Here is a 21,090-nt window from a genome sequence, read left to right as displayed (position 1 = left end):
TATGGGTTTGGAACTGCTGAATTGGACGTCTAGGGGGCGCTGTGTAATAGAGAGTTGGATGAACAGTGACCTGAACCAGACGAGATCTGGAAATAGACAGAGAGGTGGTAGTTAATGAAGCCGAGATGAAATGAAATCACCATCGCCCATGGGGGACAAAGCCCAGGGAAACAAGGGAAAGGTGTGGGTAGGATAAACAATAAGGATCCCTTGTGCAATTTAAGTGCACCAAAAAAATAAAAATCCAAAAGTCCAAGAACTAAGAAAATGCCTGTGAAGTCAAAAGGGGTTGGAGGTGCTTTTGTCCCACCTTAAGCTTCATTCGATTCCTGCAGGTATTATTATTATTATTATTATTAGACTTTATTCCTTAGAACAGTTTTAAACACAGAAAAATTGAACAGAAGGTACAGCAAGTTCCCATATGCCTCCCACAGCTTTCCCTATTACTTTTTTTGTTGTTATTGATTTTAGGGAGAGAAACACTGATTCATTGATTCCATTTATTTATGCATTCTTTAGTTCATTCTGACCGGGGATGGAACCCACAATCTTGGCATATTGGGATAATGCTCTAACCAAATGAGCTACCCAGCCAGTGAAGCTTTCTCTATTATAACCATATTATTATTATTTTAATATATCTGTATTGATTTCAGAGAGAGGAAGGGAGAGGGAGAGAGAGAGAGAAACATCAATGATGAGAGAGTCATTGATTGGCTGCCTCCTGCACGCCCCCAATTGGGGACTGAGCCCATAACCCAGGCAATATGTCCTGACTGGGAATTGAACAATGATCTCCTGGATCTTAGATAGATGCTCAACTGCTGAGCAATGCTGGCTGGGCTATTATAAACATCTTAACATCACTATAGTACATTTATTACAACTCATGTACCAATATTGAAAACATTATATAGTTTATTCAGGTTTCCTTAATTTTTACCTAATGTCCTCTTTCTGTTTCAAGATCCCATCCAGGATACCATATTACAAATAGTGGTTATGTCTCCTTAGGCTCCTCTGGGCTGTGACAGTCTCTCAGATGTTACTTGTTTTTGATGACTTTGAGGAGTACTGATCGGATATACTGTAGGATGCTTCTCTATTGAAATTTATCTGATGGTTTTCTCATGATTAGAGGGAGAGGAAGATCATAAAGTGCCATTTTCATCACATCATATCAAGAGTATGTACTATGGACATAATTTGTGACTGTTGATACTGACCTTTATCACTTGGCAGAAGTAGTAGAATTACACTCTCCTCTTCCCTCTTCTGTCTTATACTTTTTGGAAAGAAGTCACCATATACATCCCACACTTAAGCAATGGAGAGTTATGCTCCCCCTCCTTTAGGGTGGAGTGTCTACAATACTTATTTGGATTCTTCCCTGCAGGTCTTATGAGTAGGTGGTTGTCCACAGGCAGTGGATGAGTGCTCCGCTGACATTTTCAGAAGTATAAAAAAGTTGTTGAGGATGCTTGCTTGTTCTCTGCCCCAGCTGTGACCAACCAAACTGCATTCACAGAAGACTTAGTAGATGTTGTTTCTTCTTCAGAAGCTAATTATCTGGGTCTTGGACCATCTGTGCTCCTGGCATCTTCCTCCTCATATCAGACTGGCTCTGTTGGTTGTTAAATTACCCATCCATGAGTGAGGGGGGGGGAGGGGGGGTCTATAAAACAGTAATGTCAGCTTTACCATCAGTTAAAATAATTTTCAAAAGGATTTGTGTAAAAAGAGCCTAGAATTTATGACTGTCCTTAAAGTAAGTTTAGATGGGCTGAATTTCATTTGTCTGTTATGTCTTTGTTTTTTTCACTCAAAATGGCCTCAGCTATAAGGAAAGCATAGTGCTGAACAATTCCCAGTAAATCCATGCTACCTTTCCTACAGCACTTTCTTGTCTTAAAAAAACAGCATGTAGCCCAGCTGGCATGGCTCAGTGGTTGAGCATCGTCCTATGATCCAGGAGATCTCTGTTCCATTCTGGGTCAGGGCACAGGCCTGGTTGTGGGCTCCATCCCCAGTTGGGGGGCATGCAGGAGGCAGCCAATCAATGACTTTCTCATTGATGTTCCCCCCCCTTCTCTCTCTGAAACCAATAAAGATACATTTTTTTAAAAAACTAACAGCATGTACTGTGGGTCTGCCTATATGAGCTATCGAGAAGCAGAAGGAAAGGACTGAAAAAGAAATAGAGAACCTTGTAAAGGACTCTTCCTAGGTAATAAAATCAAAGCTGGTGAAGTCTCTCTATGTCCTGCTTCATCTGCTCTGCCATCCATGCCGAAGTCGTGTGCTCAGAAGCATAGGAATCACTGTTATATACCTACACTGGATGTAGGCCTTGGCTAGGATGAAGATAGATGGTAGAGCAAAAGGGCAAATACCCTGGGTGAGAAACAATGTTACTTTTCTCCAACAGGAGCCAGTGACCAACAGGTCAGAGCACTGGAAAGTGTTCTCTAAGGGAAGGGGTACTCACTCCCAGATCACATTCCAATGGGCCCACCACATTCCTCACCTTCAGGCCCAGCTCTTCTACCTGAGCTTGTTTTTATGTCCTTGTGTAAACACCTCCAGCCCACTTTAAACCCTCCTTTCAGTTTCTCTTGTGCTGCCGTCCTCCCTCAGCACTTACCTCCCTCACCAGGACCACCTTCACTTACCTCTGTGCCTGCCCACCCAGCTGAACTCTTCAACACCAAAATAATGGCCCATTTGACCCTCCTACTGCTCCAAATTGCTGCTTCACAATCAAGGCTGTCTTCCAGCCACAAAAGTGGCAGAGTTACTGAGGCAAAATAATCTGTGCCGATTTGTATTCTCTCCCTTGTCATTTTCTATTATACAGTATTTATCTGTCAAACAAAGTAGAAACTGTTCTAGAACATAGAAAAAGATGGAAAACTACCCAATTTGTTTATGAAGCCAGAATATACCTAATATAAAAACCTGTCAGAAATAGCACTCTTCTCTCTCTCTCTCACACACACACATTTTGGATCAATCTCACTTATGAATATAAATGCAAAACCCTAAAATATTTAAGATTAACACATAAAATTCAACACTATATTAAAATAATAATTATATACAACAACCAATAAGGGTTTATCCCAGAAATTAACACAAGGTTAGGTATTAGAAAATTTATTTATGCAATAGGTCGAAAATAAACCAAACAAGAAAAACACTTGATCATTTCACCATAGTCACCAAATAGAGCATGGTAAGTTAATTCCATTTTCTATAAACATTCTTAATAGTCTTAATATTCTTCACATATAAATATATGTATATATATGAAGTCAACAATTGATGAAGAGATAAAATAAAGACTGTCTAATCTCATCACTGTACTTAATATTCTGAAAAATTTAATACAATAAGACTAGATATTTAAAAAGAGGGAATTATAACTTTTGGAAAGAGAGGCAAATTTATCATTATTTGTCAGATTATATGTTGTATACATAGAAAATTCGTGAGAATCAATTCTAAAATAATGAGAATTCATAATAGAATTCAGAGATCACTTGATATGTGACAAATATAAAACATTTGTAGCTTTCTTATATACTAAGAATAAAGACATAATTAATAAAAAATATCCCAATAACATGATAGTTAAGATCATAGCTGGTGGAGCCAGATGCCCTGTTCATTCATTTGCTAACCATATGAACCTAACCCCTCTGAACTGTTTCCTCATCCGCAAAATGGGAATGTATATCTCATAGAGCTGTTTGAGGATTAAATTTGTTAAAACAGTAAAGCATTTAGAACCTACCCTGCATATAGTAATGTTAGTATTTTCTCCATTCACAGTGGTTACAATAACACCACCATAAAAAACTTACCTGTAACACTGAAAAAATATGGGGAACCTGTATAGAGGCAATTACAAAATTTTGCTGAGATATACAATGAGAGACTGAAAAAAAGTGGAGAGATAAGACATTCTTAGAAAAAAATGAATCTTATAAAGATATTGACTCATCACTTTTACAACATTCAATCACAATTCTAATGGAATCTTTTGTTATTTGATAAAATGATTCTACAATTAATCTGTAATAAAAAGAAAAGCAAAAAAAAAAAGTTAAAAACCAGAGAAAGGAGAGGAAGTTTGCTCTATATATTAAGCACTTTACCTCAAACCCTTTATGAAAATAAGCAATAAATAAATAAATAAATGCTTAGAATGTGCAGTTGGCACGAGAGACAGAATCAAAGAGCTAAACCAATAGCCCAGAAACAGACTAGTTGTATGTGTATGGGTGTGTGATGAAATATATGAGTTTAATTTGTGATAATAACAACTAACATTTATTGAGCCCTTATTTTGTATCAGTTTCTATGAAAAGCACTTTACATTAAAAACAACCCACATCTTCACATGAACCTTGTGAGGTAGGAAGTGTTACTCATCTATGGGTGAAGGAGCTAAGTCTTAGAGAGGTTAAATGACTTGCCACCCTACACAGGGATTTAGATGGGATCAACACACCTGAGTCAACTGACTCCAGAGCCTTTGATCTTAACCTTAAGACATATCATCTATAATTTCCCATCTAGAAAACTATCCTAGACAATCTTCACAAACTAGGACAAAGATTAATTAAGGAAAATGCTTACTATAGCATTTTTTTATGATTACAAAAATGTAAAACAACAAGTTGGATATTCTATAGGGATATGATTAAATAAATCATCCATGCAATGAAATCTTAAGCAGCCAATGAAATCAATGTTGTCAGAGAAAATTTAATAACGTGGAGAAATGCTCATGATATGCCATTAAGTGATGCAGATTACAAACTGTTCATACAGAATGACCTCAGTATGTGGGAAAAAATCTGTGTTTTCCAAAACTTTTATAATCATGTTTATAATGTATGGGGGAAAAATTTAAATGTGTATAAAATCTGTAATTTCTGCCTGATCTTTCTGTTTATTTACATATATATATATATATATATATATATATATATATATATATTTTTTTTTTTTAAGGATATGGGGTTTCTAGAGAGAAAGGGAGAGAGAGAGAGAGAGAGAGAGAGAAACATCAATGAGCTGCCTCCTGCAAGCACCCGGACAGGTGATCAAGCCCACAACCTGGGCATTTGCGCTGACCAGGAATTGAACGAGCAACCTTTCAGTGTACTGGACAACGCCCAACCAAATGAGCTACACTGGCCAGGCGTCAGTTTTAATTTTTTTTTTTTTAATTCTCACCCAAGGATATTTTTTCCATTGCTTTTCAGAGAGATTGGAAGAGAGAATCGATGTGAGAGACACATTGATTGGTTGCCTCCCACACTAGCCCTTGACCAGGGCTGGGGATCAGGCCTGCAAACAACGTACATGCCCTTGACTGGAATCGAACTTGAGACCCTTTAGTCTTCGGCCGATGCTCTAATCACTGAGTTAAACTGGCTAGGACCAGTTTTAATTTTTAAAATGGGAAATATGATAGATAAAACTTACATAAACAAAAGCGCTTTGGAGTCGTTAATAATCATTGAGAATAAAGGAGTCCTGAGACTTAATAGGTTGAGAGCACCTGTTTTACTGCCAGCTGTCCCCCTGAGCGTCTGCTGTTGTAGATAGGATCAAACTTACCTCCCGATATTGTGATGATAAATCAAGGCCACACATGAGCATGACAAGTACCTTGAATAAGTTGTAACAAAGTTCTGTGGGGATTTAAATGATAGGTGAGGACTTTTCTAGCTGGTATGATAATGGGGAAGCAGAATTTCCCACAGACTGAAGGGTCTTGGGTTTGAGTCTTGTCAAGGGCATGTACCTCGATCCCAGGCCCCAGTCAGGGGCGTGTGGGAGACAACCAATTGATGTGTCTTCCTCACATCGATGTTCTCTCTCTCTCTCCCACTTCCACACTCTCTGAAAAGCAATGGGAAAAATATCCTCGGGTGAGGGTTAAAATAATATTAATAATAGGATTTTATGAGCAGAAGAGTTCTTGCCAAGTGGATAAAACCTTAACAAGAGTGCTCGCTTCGGCAGCACATATACTAAAATTGGGACGATACAGAGAAGATTAGCATGGCCCCTGTGCAAGGATGACACGCAAATTCATGAAGGGTTCCATATTTTTATGCACCCCTATGTTCATAGCAGCACAATTTACAATAGCTAAGATCTGGAAACAGCCCAAGGGCCCATCAGTAGATGAGTGGATAAAAAAGCTGTGGGACATTTACACCATGGAATACTATGCAGCTGTAAAGAAGAAGGATCTCATACTCTTTGGGACAGTATGGAAGGACCTAGAGAATATTATGATAAATGAAGTAAACCAGGCAGAGAAAGACAAACATCACATGAGCTCACTTATGTGTGGAATCTAAAGAACTCAATAAACTGATGAACAGAAATGATTCAGTGACACAGAAGCATGGATCAGGCTGATGAATCTCAGAGGGAGGGAGAAGGGCAGGTGGGTGGAGGGGGAGAGATTAACCAAAGAACTTATATGCATATATGCACAACCTAAGGACAAGGACAATGGTGTGGAGAGGGGCTGGGGAGGGGGGTGGGACGGGGTGGAATGGGTCATTGGGGAGAAAAAGGGACATCTAATATTTTGAACAACAACAAAAAAACCTTAACAAGAACAGTAAAGCATGAAAGGATGAGTTAACCCATAGGGGCAGGGGGAAAATGCCCATTGGCCATTGGCTGGTCTCACGGGTAGCAGGACATTGGTGAGGTCTTCTGGTTCAGGGCTTGGCCCCAGCTTTGTGGGCCCAGAGCCTCTATTTGTTAGCACCTATGTCTCCAATTCCCTGCACTACTCACCAGAGACCAGTATTTATATTGTATTGCCAATGTACGTGAAGGATAGCAGTTTCCAGTGGCAGGGATAGTCATCTGATGTATTGGGTATATCCTTCCCAGAGTCAGGGATAATCAAACCAGTAAACATGATGTTGTTTAGAGGGATGTATTGGACCCAGGGCATCAGAGGGTCTCAGGACAGTAGGTTCTGGAGCCAGTCGACCTGTCATGCCAGGGTTCTTCATCTGACAAGATTTGTGACTTTGCACAAGTTATCTGATCTCTCCACACCTTACTTAGTTTCTGTATTTGTAACATGGAGATGATAACAGTACTTACCTCAGGAGTTTGCTGTGATAATTAAATGACTTATTACTTGCAATGTGCTTAGAAGTCATATCTGGTACCTAATGAAGTTTCAAAGCTCTTGTTTTATGGAGAGAGTTTGCAACCCGCCTTGTTCCTGCCCAGTGTAGCCAGTGACCTAGCTCATATCCCCAATCCAGTCTCTTCCAAATAGGTTGAGGGCTGGATGAAAACCAGAATACCTGTGAAATGATTAGTTTTATGTATGTCAACTTGGCTATTTAATCAAACACTAATGCAGTGAAGATGTTCTATAGATGTGGTTAACATCTACAATCAGTTGACTTTGAGTACACTTGATAATCTGCGTGGGTCTCATCCAATTAGGTGAAGGCTTAAGAGCAAAACTTGTGGTTTCCCAGAGAGGAAATACAGCATCACTTGTGAGTTTCTAGCCTGCAGCCTGCCCTACAAATTTTTGACTTGCCAGCTCCACAACCATGAGCCAATTCCTTAAAATAAATCTCATTCATTATGTGTGTGTGTGTGTGTAATAGATTCTTTTTCTCTGGAGAAGCCTGATCTTGCTCTTTTTTTTTTAAAGTTTCCTTTGATTTCTTTCAAAAAAATTTTTTAAAAAATATATCTTTATTGATTTCAGAGAGAGGAAAGGAGAGGGAGAGAGAGAGAGAGAGAGAAACATCAATGATGAGAGAGTCATTGATCGGCTGTCTCTTGCACACTCCCAACTGGAGACGGAGCCCGCAACCCAGGCATGTGCCCCGATCGGGAATCAAACCCCAATCACCTGAATCCTAGGTCGATGCTTGACCGCTGAGCCACGCCTGGCCTGATCTTGCTCTTTAGGTAACTCTTTTCTAAACTTTGGGCTGATCATTGACTTTTAGTTACATGTTCTTTTTTCAGCCAGGCTTAGTACATGTAAGTCTCTCTAAATTTCAGTTGTATTTTTCTGAGACCTTACTTAGCCACTTTGGCTAGACTTCAGCCACTCGAATATAAAGCATCTTTTAGGGTAAATTATTTCTACAGATTATCTTTTCCATCATGAGTTGACTCCTATATTTTCACTATCTCAAGGTAGAGGAAGTCCTGTTAGATCCTTTAACAAAACCTAGCTCAGGTCCTTCAAGATGGGTAATGTGAAGACTCTTCATGGGGTGAGGGATCCCACAGGGAGGCTGGGCCACAGAGATTTCCATCCTTTAGGAAGCATCAGGCTGGTCTCTGGGGAGTAGTGGGTTTCCTATTTGTGGTGGCTGAGGAAGAATGCAGAGTTACTCCTCAGGAGATCACTGATATTCACCCTTCATTGAGAACCTTGAAGAGAGAGATTTTGTTCTTCCGAGAGCTCGTTTCCTTTGGGAGAGTGATCCTATTCCAAGTTCTGGAGGTGATTTACTTTGCCTCTTATTATGGAAGAAGAATCAACAAGACTTGATTCTTGATAAGATATGGTAAAAGACTAGTGAAGAGAGATATGACTGTGAAAGAATGAAGGAAAGGCAGTAAATGTAAATCTTTTCTGGAAAGTGTGATGGGGATAGGGCAGCTGAGGTCCAAGATGCCAACCCTCAGTAATTACTGTCACACTGCTTGCCCTCCAAGTCTTCCCTTCCATCTATTCTACAAGAGACAACAGCACATGTAAAGGGCACCTCTTGCAAACCTTCTATCTCCAGTCAGTGAAGAATGAGAGGACTCAAACTGCTGCAGTGCTCCCTTCAGGTGGCACTGAACAAACTTTGTGTCCCTTTCCCCTCACCATGGAACTGTTGTGAAAGATTTTTTTTTTACCAAAGTACATTTATAAGCTTAGTAATTCTTTTTTTTTTTTTTTCATGAAATAACTAGAATTAACATACTGATCCTTATGATTTGAAATACCCAAACCTAGTATGATTCAAGATGAACACCTAGCCCGGCTGGGCGTGGCTCAGCGGTTGAGCGTTGACCTAGGATCCTAGGCGATTGGGGTTCGATTCCTGGTCAGGGCACATGCCTGGGTTGTGGGCTCGATTAATGACTCTCTCATCATTGATGTTTCTGTCTCTCTCTCTCTCCCTCTCCTTTCCTCTCTCTGAAATCAATAAAGATATATTAAAAAAAAAAAAAAAAGATGAACACCTAATTAAATGAGGAAATGATGAATGCCAAAATAAATATCAGGAAGAACTATTTTGAGATTTATTTTTTTTTTAGAAAGAGAAACATCGATTTGTTGTTTTACTTATTTATGCATTCATTGGTTGTTTCTTGTATGTGTCCTGACTGGGGATACAACCCACAATCTTGATGTATTGGAACAACGCTATAACAAACTGAGCTACCCAGCCAGGACCAGACTTTGAGATTTTTGATATTCATTTCCAGATGCTACTAACTACAAATGGAAAATGTATTTTCATATATTAGGGAGATATACCGAACCACCAAACTCAGCATAATTAATAGTGAGACATTCTGGCTTGATATGGCTCCAGGGTGATGTAATGTGAAGTACATAATGTCATCTATTAAGTATTCTTTGCAAAAGATGTTTACCCTGAATCTAATATAGCCTATAGATCTAGTTCCATTTTAAAGGAAAAACAGGCTATAGCACTGTCTTAGCAGAACTTTTGGCAATGATATAAATATTACATATCTGCACTGTCTAATACAGTAACCATCAACCTACTGAAAGGTTAAGTTTATTTCATTTTAACTACAGTTTGAATTTATTTATTTATTTAAATATATCTTTATTGATTTCATAGAGAGGAAAGGAGAGGGATAGAGAGATAAAAACATCAATGATGAGAGAGTCATTGATTGGCTGCCTCCTGCACGCCCTCTGCTGGAGATCGAGACCATAACCCAGGTACATGCCCAGACTGGGAATCGAACCCAGATCGCCTGGATCCTAGGTCGACGCTCAACTTCTGAGCCATGCTGGTTGGGCTTTGATACTCTTTTTCTATCTTTCCCCAAAGGAAAATGACTAAAACCCTAAGACTCAATGTTACTTTATTCAGGAGATAATCAAGTATAATATACACTGAAAAATAACTGTACATAAAATTATATAAGTCGGCTACATTTTCCAGAAGAGATTCAGTCATTGTAAACAAGGAAGGGAAACCAGAAAGGTGCCTAAATGACTGCAGTGTTTGGAGCAATTGTTCCTACGCTCCTCTGAGTGAAGATAGCCCCAGGTGGAGGTGATCCTTTTAGCACCAATTAAAAGGAAGAGGAGGAAGCAGCGCCAATGCACAAGCCATGCCTCTTGGCCTGCCAACGTTCAGTGGTAGGCCTTGTTGAACTCCTGGAGTGCCCAGCGCTTGTTCTCAGTTGCCTGCTTGAGTTGGGTGTACTCTTTTACCAGCCTGTCAAACTCCTCCCCAAGGACCTCATAGGTGTTTAGGACCTGTTGGGACTTCTCCATGTCCTGTTCTTGTAGCCGAATGGCCCCCTCCAAACGGTCCCTAGGAGGCCGGGCACAGAAGATACAATATAAGAATCTGGCTCCTCGGAAAGTAAACAAGAATAGGAACATGTTAAGAGGAATGAGTCTAGAGAGTGTGGGAACCAGCTCTGAAAGCTGTACCAAGCTCTTAGGAGTTCTCACCTAATGAGACGATGAACTTCCACTTTCTCAGCAGTGTAAGTGTCGGACAAAATCTTTAGCTCTTCCATCCTGACAAAGAAAGAAATGTGAAGCCAAGGATCCCTGACAGGAGCTGAGTTAGGAATGGGACACAGTACCTGCCCATGGTCAAAGGTGTGGGCTAAGCAGTGACAGGAAAAAACAAGGTTACTCTGAATTCCTGAGCAATTTATCTCATAGTCAAGCACCTATTTCAGAAAGCTTTCAAATAAAAGAATCAAGAACGTTGAAAGTTTTGGGGTAATCTGAAGGCTAATACCGCTGGAAGGAATTTACTGGATCCCACAAGGTGCAAGGCATGTTAGAAAGGAAAGAAATGAGGGCAAGGGTTGCAGGGCTGGTATGTCCCTTAGATCCATAGGGGTCACAGCTCACCTCAGCTTAAGGATCATGGCACTGCACTTGATCTCCAGGTACTGGGCATTGATGCAGTCTAGCTCAGACTGAGTCTGCAGCCGGTGCTCCTGAAGAAGTCTGTGCAGTAAGGCGAGGCAGCGGAGAAGCACCTGGGCCCCCACAAGGCAGGAGGAAGAGGTTGTAAAGAAGAGATAGTAGAAAAGAAGGCAGATCAGAAATCCTGGCTTCCCCAAAAGTGCCCCTAGGGTCTGGGTAAAAGAAAGAAGGCTACCCCACTGCTCTGACAAACCTGGGAGTAGGTGGCACTCTTCTTCTCCAGCAGCACCATCTGTTCCTTCTGCTGGCTCTTGGCATCCTGGCACTGCTGCTTCTCACTCACCAGGATCTCCGCCAGTTTCCATACCTTTGCTGCCTTCAGGGTTTCATGGTCTGAATCTGGGCAAAAAGAGGACTGGACAGTAAAACCCTATAATTGCTATGACCCTCTTAAGGCCATTTTTCAGTGCCCCTATTTTCCATCTAGCCCTAGAGAAATTTCTGTATCCTTCCAGGTTTCCTTCTGATGTCCTGTTAAAAATGGCCCAGTTCTCATAATTATGTTGTCTTCACTCTTACCTTTAATTCTATGTTTGGCCCTTAATTCTTTTTTTTTTTTAAATGCCTTTTTTTTTAATTTATTTTATTTCAGAGAGAGGAAGGGAGAGGGAGAGAGATATAAACATCAGTGATGATAGAGTCACTGATTGGCTGCCTCCTGCACATCCTCTACTGGGGGTCAAGCCCTCAACCTGGGGATGTGCCCTGACCGGGAATCGAACGTGATCTCTTGGATCACAGGTCAATGCTCAACCGCTGAGCCACACCAGCCAGGTTAGCTCTTAATTCTTAAATTATAGAAGTAAAGACAAGGGGAACACCTATAGCCTGAACTTTCCCCCCTATTCTATTCTGATTCTCCTGAGAATGAACTCATCGTTCCCTGCTGCAAGAGGACCTCCAGCTTAACCCCTTGCTGGATAAAAGGAGTTCTCACAAAATTCCTTGCTTTTATTCTACCAGCAAGGAAACAAACATCTGCAATGTCTCCAATGCTTCCCAGTTTCCGTCCCAAATCTAAAATTAAAATAAATTATTCTCAAAAGAGCAACCCAGGAGTCCTGAGGGCCAGCTGTGAACAGAACACAGAGAGCCAGCACTCACCGGAACTGGGATCATGATAGCTAAGTAGAGTGAAACATTTCTTCTTGAGCTGCTCCTCCACTTCGAGTGGGAGCCGAGCTCTCATCCACACAAAATCCTACAGCCAAAGAAACAAAGAGAGATACAAATAGACTGTGAGAACTAGGAAGATCCAGCCAATGAATACACGATGACAACAATCTCAATGATAACCAAAGGAAATGCATTAAGAGACATCAGGGAGCCCTAGCCAGTGTGGTTCAGTTGGTTGGAGCGTCCTCCCATATATAGAAAGGTGACGGGTTCCATTCCCAGTCAATGCCCATACTCAGAAGTTGAGGGGGTTCAATCCCCAGGCGGGCGCAGCCAATTGCTGTTTCTTTCTCTCTCTCTCTCTCTCCCCTTTCCTCTAAATATAAATTTTAAAAAAACTAAAACTTAAAAATTATTTGTTTTTTTTTAAAAAAAGAGAGGCCTGGCTGGTATGGCTCAGTTGGTTGGGCATCATCCCGTGCACCAAGGGGTTGCTAGTTAGATTCAGGGTAGGGGCATATGCCCCAGATTGTAGGCTTAATCCCTGGTAGGAGGCGTGCAGGAGGCAGCTGACTGATGTTTCATTCTTGCATCAGTGTTTCTCTCTCTCCCTCTCCCTTCCTCTCTCTCTAAAAATCAATAAAAATAAAGATGAAATAAAATAGAGAGAGCCCTGGCTGGTGTGGCTCAGTTGGTTGGGTGTCATCCTGTGCACTGGGAGCTTGCCCATTCAACTCCCATTTGGGGCACATGCCCAGGTTTCAGGCTCAACCCCTGGTGGGGGGCATGGTGTACAGGAGGCAGTTGATCAATGTTTCACTCTCTCTTCCTCTCCCTCTCTAAAAACAAAACAAAAAAAAAATCAAAAAAAAAATTTTTTAAAGACATCAGGCACATTCATTAAAAAAAGAATGTTTTTAATGCTTTTAATAGGGATGTGCATAAAAAGAAAACTATCAGGGTAAATCACCAGAGCACTGTTTATAATAGCAAATGCCTGAAAGGGAGTCATTTTTAGCCTATCAAATTAGCCAAGAACAATATGACTGTCCAGATCCCATACTGATGAAAACTTGGGGAGCTAGTAAGAAAACACCTTTTTGGAAAACATTTTGTAAATATGTACCAATATGTTTTATGTGTGACTCCTTTGACCCAATGATCCCACTTTGAGCACTAATACTTGGGAAATAATCATACAAGGGCAAAGACACATATGAACTAGCATGTTCATCAATGTGCTTTCTAACAGCAAAAATGTGGAAAGAACTTTAAATTATTATTCATCAGTAAGGTTAAACAAATTATGCTACATCCATACAATGGAATCCTGTCAGTTATTTAAACCAATGACATAATAAGAATACCAAGTACTAACTATGTGCCTGTATACTGTGCTAAGAGTGCTTTAGAAGGTATCATCTTATTTATATCTATTTATTGACTTAAAAAGAAGTCCAAAATATATTAAGTGAAAACATATTATACTCTAGACAAGCATGGAGGGTATAATACTATTTATGTCAAGTTGTATTTATTTCTAGATGTAGTATTTCAGCTTTTACTTTCTTCTGTGTAATGTTTTTCTTATTTATTTAAGTTTGACCACCATGAACGTGTACATTTTTATAAAAACAATAAAGCTTTTATGTTGTATTAGAAGTTTCAATGGATCTTAATAGATTCCACAGTCTTTAAAGTGCTACTGTCATTTCAGAAAAGTTAGCAATTCAATACTATTTGAACAAAATATGTTATTTCAAATAATTTTAATTTTGTTGTCATAAAGAAAATTTAACGCTTCTTAAATTTTCTCCTACAAGTTAAAAAACAAACAAACAATAAAGCTTAACAAAAAATGTTCAAATATATAGGAGAAATTAAGCCACTATTTGTCCATTCCCAACCTCTGAGGGCGGCATGAGCTCCAGAAGGTCTGCTTTCTCCAGTCCTAGCAGTGGAGGCATCTCCCTCTCCTGGCTAGGATCTAAGAGCTGTGTTAGTTGAGTTACAAGTAGCCGCTGCTCAAGGGTCTCATGAAACTGAGAGAGAGAATAAAAACAAGAGGTTACTATAAAACTTCTTTCACTCCACCTCATCCATCCTCATGAACGAGTTCTTCACACATTTTCAAAGTCCTCAAATATGGCATCCCCTTCAGATAACTTCTCAGCTGTCAGTGCCTTCTCCTGTTAATCTTTCTTTTCAAAATCCTGATAACACACCCACCTCTTCCCCCCATAACTACAGTCCATTTCTCTTTGATAACCATTACATGAAGCTCCTACTACCTCCAGGTCATATAATCAGATGAAACCAGGTGACCAACCTTTACCTCATCTCTCCTGCCTCACCTTTTTGTCCTCAGAAGTTAACTTTGTGTCTTGTATCTTCACATAGTAGTCCACAAGCAACTCCTGGATGACTCGCTGTAAAATCTCAGACCTCAGCCATGTTGTCTTATGCAGCTGAACTTCCTTCCTTGCCTAGAAAATAAAAAAAGTCCCAGGTAGGAACCTCTCTCTCAGAAGATTTTTCCTTCCTCTTATCACCCCTTCACCTAGGGCTCTTACCTGAGCCTGCTCCTTTGCCAGGGAGAGGCTTAAGCCACTCTCATCCACGTGTTGTGAGAGACTCAGCAGCAGTTTGCTGAAGTGTGGGTTCTGTAACAGGTCCTCTTCACTCAGGTTACAAGGAAGAAGCTGTTTGCTGCACACTTAATGGGATGTCCCCATTGGGACAAAAAACAAAGAAGGTATGGACTCTTAATTTATATAACTGAGCATTACTCTTAACTTAATACTAACTCTAATTCTAATAAAATTTAAAAATCTACCAAATAAACTAGAGGCAATACTCAAAATAACAAGCATTTATAACATATACAAAGACATTAATCAAGAATTAGGGAATGAGCCCTGGCCAGTTTGGCTCAGTGATTAGAGCGTTGGCCCGCAGACTGAAGGGTCCCAAGTTCGATTCTGACCAAGGGCACATACCTTGGTTGCAGGCTCGATCTCCAGCCCTGGTTAGGGCGTGTGTGGGAGGGCAACCAATTGATGTATCTCTCTCACATTGATGTTTCTCTCTCTCTCTCTCTCCCTTCCACTCTCTCTGAAAAGCATTGGAAAAAATATCCTCGGGTGAGGATTAAAAAAAAAAAAAGAATTAGGGAATGAGCCTGGCTGGTGTGGCTCAGTGGACTAAGCGTCCTCCCATGCACCAAGTATGATCACCAGTCAGGGCACGTAACCGCATTGCGGGCTCAATTCCCGGTAGGGAGTGTACAGGAGGCAGCCGGTCATGTTTCTCTCTCCCCCCTTCCTTCCTCTCTCTCTAAAATCAATAAAAACATTTAAAAAAAAAAGATTTAGGGAGGGAGGAGACAACAAGATGGCGGCGTAGGTAACAGCGGTACCTGCTGCCTCTGACAACCACATCAAAATTACAACTAAAATACAGAACAACCATCATTCAGAACCGCCAACCTCCTGAAATCTAGCTGACAAGAAGTCCTACAATTAGGGAACTGAAGAAGCACACCGAGACTGAGACATGGGGTGAAATATGGGCTGAATCTCGGAGACGCTCAGCGGTCCCACACCCAGGTGCAGCGGTTTAAAACCAGGAGGGATATCTTGGTGGTGGAGGTTTTCCAGAGGAGCGAGGGGTCCCAGCCCCACATCAGGCCCCCAAGTCCAGGAAGACAAATCCCCACAAGTTCTCACTGTAAAAACCAGAGGGGATTGTGGCAAAGTAACGCAGAGGCTGCTGGAGTCCCAGGCAGCTCCTCATAAAAGGCAGGCACACAGACTTACTTGGATTCATTCCCTCTGAGCTCCAGTGCTGGGCAGCAGCTTGAAAGGAACCTGGGACATTCGGCAAAGAACTAACTTGCCTGGTATCAGGGAAAGAGCTAGAGGGGCAGCTTTCTCCCAGACAGAGGAGCTGGGAGAGGCCATTGCTCCTTTGGCGAGCCCTCCCCTGCCCTGGTGATTCCCCCAGACCCTGCCCCTCCCTACCTGCAAGCTCATCCAAGCCATTTCCAGTGGCTTTTCTATGCAAGTAGCCTCTCTAACCTCATGCTTAGGACTTTCCTAAAATCTCTCAAACAAGCAGCAGCTGGCCTCAGCATACTCCATACCTCTCAGAAAGTAGCCCCAGGCCTGGCACTAGCGGCAGCCTGCATTGGTTCATAGCTTGGCCTCTCCAGGACACCTCCAAGCCCAGCACAAGTAGCAGCCATCTATGGATTGCTGTGTAGCTCATGCTGGGTGGCCCTGGGCAAGACACAGGCAGAGGCTGACTTTGCACCTCCTGGGAGGCCCCAGAGACAATGCACCTGGTGGTCAGCTTCAACCACACTGGATTACAACCCTACCACATCCACAAGTGACACACTCAAGGGCTAGACTTGGTGAACACCAAAGCTCCACTGAAGAAAATCCTGCTCCACAGGGGTGTCTCTAGCACAGAAGCTCTTTGGCTGTATTTGCAGCTGGTCCTCACAGCTGATTGGCCTGGGGGTCAATTCCTCCCAGTGATGCCAACAGCAACCAAGGCTCAACTACAACAGGTCAGAGCACAGAGCCCACACAGGGGAGCACCTAGAAGGCCCAGTTCAGGTGTCTGGGGAGGCTGAGCCACTGGACCCTACAGGACACCTACTACACAAAAGCCACTCTACAAATTCCAGGAGACATAGCAGTTCTACCTAATACACAGAAACAAACACCTGGAAGCAGCCAAAATGTGGAGGCAAAGAAACATGTCAAAAAGGAAAGAACAGAAGAAATCTCTAGAAGAGGAACTAAATGAACTAGAACCAAGCAAGCTACTAGATACAGAGTTCAGAATTATGGTTATAAGGATGCTCAAGCATATTAGTAAGAGTATTATGAAAACAACTGAGACCATCGATGACGTAATAAAGTACCAATTTGAAATGAAGGCTACACGAACTGAAATGAAAAATAATTTACAGGGAATCAACAGTAGAGGACGCTGAGAATCAAATCAGCAATTTGGAATATGAGGAAACAAAAAACACCCAACTGGAAGAGCAAAAAGAATCCAGAAATATGAAGATATTATAAGGAGCCTCTGGGACAACTTCAAAGGGCCCAACATTCATATTATTAGGGTGCCAGAAGGGGAAGAAAGAGAGCAAGAAACTGAAAACCTATTTGAAAAATAATTACAGAAAACTTCCCCTACCTGGGGAAAGAAATAGACTTACAAGTCCAGGAAGCACAGAGGGTCCCAAACAAGAGGACCCCAAGAGGCCCACAACAAGACACATCATGCCAAAGGTTAAAGACAAAGAGAGAATCTTAAAAGCAGCAAGAGAAAAGCAATTAGTTACCTACAAGGGAGCACCCATACAACTGTCAACTGATTTCTCAACAGAAACTTTGTAGGCCAGAAGGGAGTGGCAAGAAATGGAAATGCAGTTGGAATGTATGAGACAATTAGAAATCAATAAGGGACCCTTTAGTAAGGATCACCCCAGTACCCAAAATGTTACATTCACACAGAATAAATAGAGTTCTTGAAGAAGGGAAGAAAAAAAGATGCATGTAAAGTTCCAACTTTGGATGTGATCTCTAGTCGCATAAGCGACTGAAAGTATACTTTTCTTAAGAGTAAGTTAAAAAATTTAACTAACCAAATTCTCCCTATTGTAAATAGAGTTGAGTAACCCATGTGGATGCAGAACAGCACAGGCATGAGAAAAAGTGCAAGAAACCGGGAACCTGTCGTAATGCCATATGTTCAGGGGGCTTTCTTTCCATGTGCTCTCTTCTGATGTGCTTTCTGCTGGGGTCTTCTGTTTTACTCCCCCTTACCAAACACTCAAATTTTCATTCTTTGGACCATCATACTCAAAGTTCTTTTAGAGAATAAGAATCTCTTTTTTCCCCCTCAAAGTAGACGGGTCAACATGCAAATGGTCAAAATATAAAAGATTCATGTCTTTGAAGGATTCAAGATATAGAAAGGACTTGAGATATGGAAAGTATTCAAAATATTAAAAGGATTTTGGAGACAAGATATAAAAAAATCCAAGACATAGGTAGGAAGGAAGCCTTTAAAGGAGTTTACTGGCCACCCTTATCTTCTGAATATGCTTGTTCACACAGCACGAGAGCATCTTGAGTTTTTCGTCTACTGCACAAGCCGATACTGAACAGGAATCAGTGTAATGTTTTCCATTAAGACAGTGTTGAAGAATCTTCATGTATCCTAATTTCCCCAGAAATATAAACTTCTGTGAGAGAAATCATACTGGTGAACATTTTAAGTTCTTTTTATTACAGAAGGTAAGAACCCAGATAAAACCTCTCTGGATAAGTCATCGAACCTCTTGCAAATGGCTATCCTTACCTTGTTGGAGTCGTTCCATCCCTTCTCCAGGTGAGCAGAAATCCCCAGATGCCATCTGATATTCTTATCTTTGGAATAGAGCGAAAGAAAAAGATGAATTGGCTGGCTGCTCCAGAGAAAACTATCTTGGGTTCAAATTTCTGTTGTCCACAAGCTAGGGGGATGCCTCTTCACAGGGAGGGGCTATATCACACATCCAAGGTCCCAAGCTCTTATACAAGTTTTATAGACAAACAGACTTATCAGTAGCAAGACATTTTGCATTCTAACCATATAAATGTTTCCACTTGTTATAAGCTGTCTAAAAGGGAGCCTCCTTAGGAAAGAAAACTTTCCAATTCACTTGTTTAAGCAGGAGGATGGCCCTCTCTCCCCACCATTATTTCTAAGTTAAAACTGAGCTGCTGCTTCCCAGTTATAGGTGAACTGGGGAAAAGAAAAAATAGAATTCAAAGTCTACTCCTCCCCCCAAATCACTCAGCTTATTAAATTCCACAATAGTTTCTTGTACTTCTTCAACTTGTCCTTTCATCTAAGATGTGTTAGTAGTTTTTTATTGTTAACACCAGAAACACCCTTCAGGAATGACAAATCACTCAACACCTAAACAACAACTGGTTTTCACATAACAGCATTAGTAAAGAGCACCTGGAGGAAACAGCAAACGCAGACAGACAGGGAGGTCAGTGCCAAAAGAGTAATGCAAAGGTGTAGTTAATGCAGCTGAGGCCGGAACATAGAGTACAATGAAAAGAACAACACAAAGCAACAGTGAAGATGAGCACAGTTTGGGCTCTGGAGACAAAAATTTTCCCTTGAAATTATTTTCTATTTCACTATTCATCCTCTCCTCTAAGGTATCAAACTCCAAAGGACAGCTGTGCCTCCCAAAGCAGAACAGACATATAAGGTTATTATGATTTAACATTTCATGTTCACAGAGCATTTGGTTTACTCCCTCGTTTGATGAGTAGTAGCATCAAAGTAACTACTCATTTGTTTTGTAACATGGTCTAGGGGGGGAGGCAGCTGAGGAGTCAGAATGCTAGGACTTAATTTGCAGCTCAGCCATTGTTCTGCATAAATTTAAGGGAGATGGTTTTTTGTGCCAAACTTCTTTCCACCTGCAAAACTAAGATAACGATTCCTGCCTTGGAGAGGCATTAAGAATTAATAACACAATCTACTTGTCAACAAAAGCCACTACTTAGGTAAGCTCAGTGTTTTCGCAATTGTTTATCTTTAATCTAAGTCAGCAAATGCAAGTTTTGCAGACAAGTTTCACTCACGAAAATGAGGACCACCCTAAATTTCAAAAAAGTCAGCTGTTATTGCCTCCCCAGGGGAAATGCCTACTTGGGGTTTTTTTAGGGTGCTTTTCTTTACCCTTTTTAAATGTTAGAGGGCGTGAACGGTGGTGGCAATCAGGCTCGATTCTCCACCCTCTGCACTCAGACGTGTTAAAACGCTGCTACAGGGACCCAAGCATTTAAATGTTCTGACTCAGGCGTCTTTTAAATTCTTAGAGCTGTCTTTACACGCTGCAATGAACGTTAAATTGATTTTACAGATATTTTCACAAGATGTGACCCTTACAGGGCCCGAGATGAATCAAAATGCGGAGCGGGTTCTCCAGCGCCTACTTCCCTTCCACATGGACAGCCAAGGATTCCCAAGGCCGAGGGCAGCCTCACACCCGGGACTGGCCGCATTGACCCTCCCGGAGCTGCTCTCCCCCGCAGAGCCGCCCGCCGACCCTCTAAAGCAAACCTGAGCACTACGCGGGGGCTGCGCACCCAAGCCCCCGCCTGCGTCCGGGCTCCGGAACTTCTCTCAAGGCCGGGCGCAGGGGCGGGGCGACATTAGGCCCCGGAGGACCGCCTGGAAAGGTCGGAGCGGAAAGAGCCGAAAGCGCCAGAGAGGCCGCGCGAGGGCGAGGAGGGGGCGGGGCGACGCTAAAGGCGGGAACGGCAGGCCCCGCCCCTCGTCGGGCTCACCTCAGGCACCAACGGCCGCAGAACCCTGCTTTGCAGTCCGTGGTGGGAAAGAGAGCCCTTTTTCCGGGGTACCCACCCCACACTGAGGGCAAACGTTGATAAAATGGTAATAATGATTGCCAAATTTTATTGAGGGCCTTTAATGAGTCAGGCACTGTGAAGAGCGTTTTACTTGCCTTGCTTCTCCTCATTTAGTTCTTACAGCGTCCTATGAGGAAAACACTGTCATACCCATTTTACTGAAGGGAAAACTAAGGCGCAAAGAGGTTAAGTGACTTGTTCAGGGTCACGCTGGCAGTGGAAACCTGACGCAGTGGCCCCTATGAACCCTCCCAGGCCTGT

General features: G+C 41.7%; 1 protein-coding gene across 2 annotated transcripts; it reads right to left on the bottom strand.

Moving 5' to 3' along the window:
- Window positions 1–10,138: 10,138 nt before the first annotated feature.
- HAUS4 (HAUS augmin like complex subunit 4) lies at window positions 10,139–20,683 on the bottom strand. Of its 2 annotated transcripts, none has more exons than XM_081162038.1 (10): window positions 20,522–20,683; window positions 18,752–18,819; window positions 14,938–15,080; window positions 14,719–14,850; window positions 14,272–14,406; window positions 12,353–12,449; window positions 11,442–11,587; window positions 11,171–11,301; window positions 10,757–10,825; window positions 10,139–10,613 (listed from the first exon to the last, which is right to left on the bottom strand). In XM_081162038.1, the coding sequence occupies exons 2-10, from the start codon at window positions 18,804–18,806 to the stop codon at window positions 10,430–10,432; spliced, it is 1,092 nt and encodes a 363-aa protein (XP_081018164.1). In that variant the 5' UTR covers window positions 18,807–18,819; window positions 20,522–20,683; the 3' UTR covers window positions 10,139–10,429. The 2 variants fall into 2 exon arrangements, with proteins under 2 accessions (XP_081018164.1, XP_081018165.1); XM_081162039.1 differs by having other exon boundaries at window positions 20,548–20,589.
- Between the last annotated feature and the right edge of the window lie 407 nt (window positions 20,684–21,090).

Source organism: Miniopterus schreibersii (assembly GCF_964146895.1).
Source record: "Miniopterus schreibersii genome assembly, chromosome: 1".
Taxonomy (NCBI): domain Eukaryota; kingdom Metazoa; phylum Chordata; class Mammalia; order Chiroptera; family Miniopteridae; genus Miniopterus; species Miniopterus schreibersii.
Note: the sequence above shows the minus strand (reverse complement) of the source record. Positions and strands in the feature narration are given on the sequence as shown.

Coding starts and splice junctions, on each gene's coding strand:
- HAUS4 (XM_081162038.1), bottom strand. CDS start 18,806: ATGGCATCTGGGGATTTCTGCTCACCTGGAGAAGGGATGGAACGACTC. Junction 14,407..14,718: donor TAACTTCTGAGGACAAAAAG/GTGAGGCAGGAG, acceptor TCTCTCTCTCAG/TTTCATGAGACCCTTGAGCA. Junction 11,302..11,441: donor AGAGTGCCACCTACTCCCAG/GTTTGTCAGAGC, acceptor GTGGGGGCCCAG/GTGCTTCTCCGCTGCCTCGC.